The 8,256-nt window shown below is 38.2% G+C and overlaps 1 protein-coding gene across 2 annotated transcripts in view; it reads right to left on the minus strand.

Annotated features, from left to right (window-relative positions):
* Window positions 1-8,049, minus strand: part of LOC149297867 (rap guanine nucleotide exchange factor 6-like) — an 87,363-nt gene extending 79,314 nt beyond the window's left edge. For both annotated transcript variants that reach the window (XM_089488000.1, XM_089487999.1), the window contains exons 1-2: window positions 7,981-8,049; window positions 2,129-2,199 (exon numbers count right to left, since the gene is read on the minus strand). In XM_089488000.1, the coding sequence (XP_089344126.1) occupies window positions 2,129-2,199; window positions 7,981-8,049 (140 nt within the window). The remainder of the gene's footprint in view (window positions 1-2,128; window positions 2,200-7,980) is intronic.
* Window positions 8,050-8,256: the final 207 nt, after the last annotated feature.

Genomic DNA, 8,256 nt, shown 5'->3' on the forward strand with positions numbered 1-8,256 from the left:
CACGTAAGCGTTTTATTTAAAACAATAACATTGTCCGTATCATCTCTATGATATAAGGATTAAAAGCAAAGGAAATGAGAAAGAAAAAAAAAAAAAAAAAACCTGCACCAACTCACAAAATGTTCCGCGTGTAACAGCGCACACACTATTGTATCACAAAACGGAAGTCGTAGATGAGTGCCCATGCAGGTAATTAGTATGTGTTTATATAGCTACATAAAAATTGTTAGAGAATGCAGTCAATTGCTGCGTCTGGGCAGTGATGGCAACTTAATGCCATAGTAATCTAAAAAATGGCAGCTATACCTATACCCACAAATATGTTAACAGTGCACCCCTATTAGGAGACCCTTATCCAACACATTTTTGAGGCGAGGAGACTTCTGAAAAGTAAAAGGACATCTAAATAAAGTAACGAGGGGCATTAAGGGGGGAAAAAAATCTTGTAGTTTATATAGAGTTGAATTAGCCTTGATGTCAGAATGTTTTGTGAACTTTCTATCTTCGTAGGGTTAGCAGTCTGCCCAACAGTACTCATTGCTGAAAGCAATCTTGGGTTGACAGACTCAAGGCAATAAAGTTTGTAATATGGTTATTTATAGGGATACTTTTGTAGTGATGTTGGTATGCAGACAAACTCCAGTATGAAAAAAGAAAAAAAAAAAAATGCATTCTTTTTTAGAAATCATTATATGCATTTGCACAACAAACTACACCACTTTTTGCATTGCCCTGCTGGCATATTATATTTTTGTGGCAATAAAAGGGTTAATCTGTTAATGCTAAAGGGTATTTAGACTCCCCTGCACATATGCTAGGTATTAGTTTTACCTCGGGGGTTGACATATTTGGTTTGGCTCTAGGAGCCAGCTTTTTTTTCCCCAATCATGTTTTTATTTTTAAATGTTACCCAACCTGTCACCTGGCACCCAGAGTTTGTCAAGCCTTGCCATACACTAACATACATTTACACCCCATTTATTACACTATACAGTAATAGACACACACTAACATCTTATGCTCACAAGCACTAACACACTACAATAATACACATGCTAACACCATACACTACTACACATACTAACACTATATGCAGACATGCTAATGTCATAGTGTAACATAACACCATACATGCTACCACCACCCTCTTATACACATGTGTATACACATGCGTACACACATACTGACTAACACTATGGACACTGAAATCGGACATGACAATATAGTAGACATACTGACTATGGCACTATACATATAGCACACACACTTACAGACTGACTCCAGCACTAGACATTTACATACTGACCGGCACTAGAGTATACACACACTCATACACCGACTTCAGCAACACACACACACTCCAGCACCATAAATACACACACACACACTGACTCCAGCACTATAAACACATACACAAACACACTGATTCTGATACTATGGTATACACATACACACACACACACACACACACGCTCACATACACTACTTCCCATCTGACCTGCCACGCCACTGCCTATCTTCTGCCATCGCAAATCCAGCACACTATACTTTCCAGCGGGTGTGCGGTTAAGTGAGTGACATGAGGCACCCTGTGGGGTCACGTAGCAAGTATTATGTGACCACGCATGATGGCAGCCCTGCAAAACCATGACAGGAAGTGGTTTTTAGTCAAAGGTTTGTTGAGCTCTGTGTTGAGTATACAAATTTGTAGACCTGCACAAGTGCCGTTTTCTATGGTCCCCTTTAAATCACACTATAGAGTGCAGATGTTTCCATTAGATCACTGTAGCATTTTTTTTTTAGCTATGGTTATCTAGATTGTACCTCTAAGAATTTGCAAACCATGCATTATTGACCTTCATTAAACCCAGTCTGGATTTTGACAGGTCATTGAATTAGCCACATTTCTACATTAGCTTAATAAATATTGACTGCATGATTAATCTTTTTCGATCACACATCATTTTATAAAATAGCTAAGAACTATTGAAAACATGACAGATTTGAAGGACAAAAAAAAAGTTTTTACTATAAAAATTATTAGGAATTTCATAACTGTTGAGTTGTAATAAGCAACCTTCATTTCAGGCCAGGAAAAACAGCATAGGTAATTTAAAAGATATCTTACCGTAACTGGTGCTCCCTAAGATGAGACAGTATATCCATTCTATGCATGTGTGAATATATAGTATTTAAATCCTACAGAGAAGTCAAAAGAACATATTTTAGAGTACAATTATTTTAATAAAATTATCCAGCAAGATTAAATTGATTTTAGTAATTTTAAGAATCACATGTGCCTTGGCTTGTCAAGTAAGTTAGGATAATTACATACAAATCCAGGGAAGGAAGACTTTTAAAAATAAAAAATAAAAATATTTAACTTTTCTTTTTAGGGACACTCCCGCTACCATATGGAGCGTAATTAATTTTTTCCAGTGTAAATACATGGAAGGATTCTTCAGAATGTCAGAATTGCCCAGCTTACCAATGTGCAGGCATGTGTCACCCAGCGCTTTCCTGCTAGTAACTAGCTGCTCCAAAACCGGTGCCAAACCCAGACAGCAGAGGACGTGGCATGCTGCTTAGGCATTCTTCAGGGTATGGTTTTTTTTGTTTTATATTAACCCTCTCTTTACTAAGGGTGTTTAACCCGAGGTGTTTTCAGCATTTTTACACCAAGATTCTCCTTTTTCATTTTTCATGCACCCGCACATATATGTTTTCTCAAGGACAGATACAAGCTTTCTTTTGATACAATTTTTAGATGTGTAGTCTAACATTTAGTATTAATATGATATCATAATAAAGAAAAAGTGTTCAAAACCCCACTAAATATATTAAGTGTCCTGAATTTAAAGCACTCTGGAAATTACTGGGCACAAAACAGAACTATGCCTGTTCCCTTTTCCAAACTTCAAGTGTTCAGATTTTATTTTCTGAAGCCCAAGTTTCATTTGAGAGTTTCTCACACCCAAGGGTGTATTTTTTGGAGGGAGGAAAAAAAAAAAAACAGGTTAGTTCACTAGGAGCATTTAGGCAGCCAGTTTGGTCACCAATCCCTGGAAAAAGGAAACATAACGTTTATTTTCAAACGTTACATTTATATATTTAAGACTTACATTTCCTAACACAATGCACATTTAATCCCAAGATAGGCATCTGTGTAAACTTGAATACTTCTAGAGATAAGGAAAAAAAGCCCTTTCACTGGTTTTTAAATGGGTTTTTTTGTAGGTAACTAGCTCAAAAAACTAAAATATACCCTGCTACTGAAAGTAGGGCGATCGCATCCAGCATATAGGACACACACACACACACATTTCGCATGGTGTTGCTGACCTGAGCATGCAAGTGTTTGCCTGCAGTATGCGGGGCATATAAACTCACAGGAGAGTAAATGTAAGTGAATGTATATGTGTCGTGGAAAAATGGCTGAATGCAGTCCCCCTAACTGAAAAGGGTAGGGAGGTAGGTGGGGGTATAGCAGGAAAATGAGACATGGAAGAGACAGGAGAAAATATCGGGGCCCATAAGCAACAGGTCTTTTTATGGTATGCAGTTATCGGCTGGCTGTGTGTTAATATCTTATAGGTTTTCAGTGGTGTAAATTGGATAACAGTTTGCCTCCTATACTTTGAAATATAGTCCAGCTCTTCATAGGTTTTTCCACCGCTTAATAGCCCACAGGAACAAAACATTTTTTGCAAGTTACAGCATAGAATCGCACATCAACACAAGGTAAAGACTTGTTTACTCAAGTAACCAAATATTCCTCATTCCTGAATGCCACATTTTTTATTTTTTTTTTTAAACACAATTTGCTTCAAGTATAATATAGTGTTACACTTGCAAAAATGAGCAATAAATACACAGAACTGAATCACTTGATCAGGCTGTTACCCCGGAGCTGTCAAAACAGACCCAATGATGCCAGCTTCTGCTGCAAAAAATGAGTATACTGTTATGTCCAAGGGTACTCTTGGCACATAGTACATCAATTAGAACGCTGGGGGGTTAAAGAACATCAGCTTCAAATACTATTCTTCTGCCAAAAGATGCCTAGTCTGAAACCCACGCCTGGAAAATTTAAGAGAGTGCTGAAAATCACACTATTACAATGATATTGTGTGTGATATGACTTCAAAACACACACACACTATTATGTATATTATTCCCTTAGCACTTTTATGACCTTTAATCCCATTGGAAAAAGAGCACCATGGAACATCATGGTTCCTGGTGCAGTCCTCAAAAACCATTACTGTCCGTACACGAGCATCAGAAATCTCACACAATCACATGTAAAGAGAAGACTTCCTATATGTATGGAGCTTCACGTTTACACTTACAAAGAGTGTGCCAACAGGCTGCCAGCTGATCTATAGTTAGTTACCATGCAGGCAAGTAGAAGCTACACCACAACCAGTCACCCCCCTCCCTTCCACCACACGCAAAGACCTGGTAAATTCGCCCCCCCCCCCAAAAAAAAACAAATGACGTAGGATTGTGGCCAGCGACACTGTTTACAGTAGCATGGATACCATGTCTATTTGGTACGTTGTTTCTCACTCTCTTCCCTATGATCTTCCCTGCACTGATCACACTGCGGTCGCTGCGGGGGAGCAATCGGAGATTCCAGTAGGGTGTAGATATTCCCTGCTGGATCTCTCCTCCAAAGAGGAGTGAGTGACAGAAAGGGAATGCCCGATCTCAGGTGCTTGCTGATGGGGATTCTAAGGTGTCAATAGACAGCCTTATCTCCCATGCAGCAAAAAAAAGCGCTGTCCCTGTCGCTGTGAAAAACATAGTGCATACAGATACATCCTAAAGGGAATCTTACCACAACTTTTGTGGACATGCATGCACATCTAAAGGTTAATAAAGGGGTTACAGCAAAAAAACATTTTGCTGTATTTTTATGTTAAATACACAATACAGGGCCTCTTAATCCTGACCGTCTGCTCCACTATGGCTACCAATCCCTGACATCACAGAAGGGGTGTTACGTTTGTCTTCTGATTTATAGGAATCCCATTCACTCACACCTATCACATCTATAACAAATCATAACGCACTCCTCATCACGGTGTATTGGGGTCTGCAGATCTTTGCTGTTTCCCGCGCATGAGCATTAAATGGCATGGGAGTGGTTGTAGGTGGTCGGCCTGCTATGATGTAATACATAGAGGAGGCCTTTGCAGTAATAAACTTTGAAACACAGTTAATGAGACAATGAGCATAAAGGGGAAAACCAAAATGATACATAGGTTTCTTTTATTTCTCTCTACATAATACAGTACTTAGCTGGTGATATTTTAAGAGGCCCCCTGGGTGGAATAGCACCTTTAACTAGCAATGGGTCAAGTGCAAGAAATATTGTCTCTTTCAATTTGTACTATAATATTATATAGAACTGTATAAATTGATTTAAAAAAATCTAAATAAATCACATTCACTGAAATACCCTCATCTATGTTTTGCTTACCATGTCAAAGAATGCAATTAACTTAGTCTGACACGACCTGTCTTTCATAAAACCACATTGACAATGATATTGTTGGGGGGGGGGGGGAATGTTTTCTCAAATATTATTTATTAAACTTTCAAATAATTTCCCTACCACAGATATTAGCTTCACATGCGTGGCTGAGAATTTGATTCCTTTTTTAATTTTGGTGCCACTTTTGCTTTAGTTCAGTCTTTTGGCACCATGCCAGATGAGAGAATCCTTGAAATCCATTAACAATGGTCTGGTTATTTCTTGGCTAAGTTCACCAAGCACACAGGGATGTAAACCATTGGGCCCTGGGCCATTAACATTTGTGGAATAGATGGAAACTAATATTAATAAAATATCTACGTATTGTTGGGTAGCAAGTTAAAACCAGCATGGCTTAACACAACGGCCAGTCAGGAAGTTAAAAAGAGAAGTTCATTTAAGACATAAATCAAAGGGATCAGCAGCATCATTTACAAAATCCAGACACATGAAATGTGTATGTGAGGCAGCTAGGATGACTAAAGTAGAAAATGAGAAACATCACAAGCAAGACATGCCACAACCTCTCTTTTCAAATACATTAAATGGAAGAAAAAAACTAAAGAATGAAACTTTTGGCCTGTTACATTGTGATATTTGTAAATTGGTTAGGGAAGTCAGAAGTTTCAACTCATCATTTAACTTTTTGTATACCAATAAAGAAACGACACCTTTTGGCTAGATATCCTTTTTAGCAGCTATGAATGGTTATAAAACAAATCTAAATCTTGGCCTGTGGCACGGTTTTTAAAAACAGAAGGGGTTTACCCCGCTAAATGGTACACAAGAAAAAATTGTGGCACAATAATCACAATAATAGCTTTACGCAACGTGGAACTGCTAGCCCTTTCTTATACAGGCAGAGAGGATGTGTTTGTTCTTTCTAACATACACATAGTACCGGTCCTTAACAGCAAAGGAAGCTGAAGAACAACTAAACTACATCCTCAGAGTTGATTTGGTCTACAGCCACACTGAATATCACAAATATGATAAATGCTGCCGTTGGTTTGGCTTTAATTTCCATGGAAAATGCATATATATTTTACAAAAAAAAGTGCCACAGGAAAGAAATACATATATATTTGTTTTAAAATTATTATTAGCCACCATGGTCTGCAAATTTGGAATCAGAGAACGTCCTTATACATTTTTCTAGTCCTATTCCCCCCACACAGTTTGCGAATGAATGTGTGAATGTGCGCTGAAATAGTCATCAGATGAGACTCAAGCTACTACCGCCATTCCCGCCAGGCCTCAGCCATCAGTAGCTGTTCCAGGGACTTCCACAAACTGGTACATTCAGATTTTCTCTTATTTAGATTCCTTGGAACAAACAAATGGCCACTGGTGTGTAGCAATACACCCACCCAAAATAAGTTTCAAACACTTTATCATACGGTTGCTTTGCTTTCAAAATATAAACTATTCTGGAGCTGACTGGCGATAAATACGTCACATGCCATGAGATGTGTTCGGCCAAACACAGAAAGTAGCCCGTTGGTAAATGAATATTGGTGGACTCTGCAGAATCCCCCTACGCATTTGCAAGAGGAACACATGTCAAACATGTTAAAGTGCATATGGTGGCTGCGGTGCCCCTTTAAATTAATATATTGTGAGTTATGTCAATTTCATTAGAGAGAAAACAAGTATTTCTTAAGTTTGTCTCTAATATCTTTTTACTAAGTAATGCACTAAGCATCTAAAATAGTTTCAAACACAAATCGTATCCTCCCTTGAAAACAATACATGAAAAAAATAGAATCAGAATTCCACAAATCAAAAATAAAGCTCAGGTCTAGCCAGGAAGGGCTAGGGTTAATCTCTAGCACTTAAGTCAGCAGATTTGTTTTAGTTTGTCTCTTTAGATGTTTAACCACATAAAGATGTAAAAAGAGTGTTTTCAGTTTCTATAGCAACAACCTATGAGAGCCTACTTTGTTATCAATGAAAATAAAAAAGTTCATGGGAAAACAAAATATACGAATGAATCAAATTAAAATAAGAATTGTTTCTAGAAAAGGATAGGGCATTGACCAGTAATAGTAGTTACGTTTGATTATGAATGACTGTCATCAAGTGGTTAAAACAGTAGGATTTGGTGGAAAAAATACGTTAAGCAGCAAAACACAGAAGTAAGATAATTTGTAACTTTTGGCAACGATTCACAATATGATCAATGGCACCGATCCAACCAATAAAGCCAGCACGTTACAGGGCAAAGCGACATAGGATGCGCCGCATGGGGCACTTCTACTGGCGATTTGCCCCAGTTGTTTTTTTTGGCAATTCAACCCTTTGTTTGCTGGCTGCGTTAAATCATTACAGAACGTAACCGGCCCGTCTTTGGGTCTAGACTGGATTTATATCTCCTGCCATCTACTTCCCGTGTGTATCCGTCCCACGGTGAAAATAAACATAAAGAACATAATTACCTCATGGGTTCTTTCATTAGGCTTTTTCCTCAATGCCTCTTTAAACTTGTGCTCGATGCGGAAAGACATTGTATAAATATATATTTCTGTCGTTTAAATACCAAACGTAACACAAGAAGACAAAGAACCAGAAGAAACCACAGACATTACTTCTCCGTTCCTAAAAACCAGTGACTTCCTCTTCACTTCAGGCAGTGTTTACGACTCATTACAACTTAAAGTGAGTGCAAAGCAATATGAAGCTCTCCCCGGTCGCAAGAATCAACGAAGCACGCA

The sequence above is a fragment of the Sceloporus occidentalis genome, unplaced genomic scaffold (assembly GCF_023333645.1).
Source record: "Sceloporus occidentalis isolate IW3139 unplaced genomic scaffold, rSceOcc1.0.p SCAF_36, whole genome shotgun sequence".
Classification (NCBI taxonomy): Eukaryota; Metazoa; Chordata; class Lepidosauria; order Squamata; family Phrynosomatidae; genus Sceloporus; species Sceloporus occidentalis.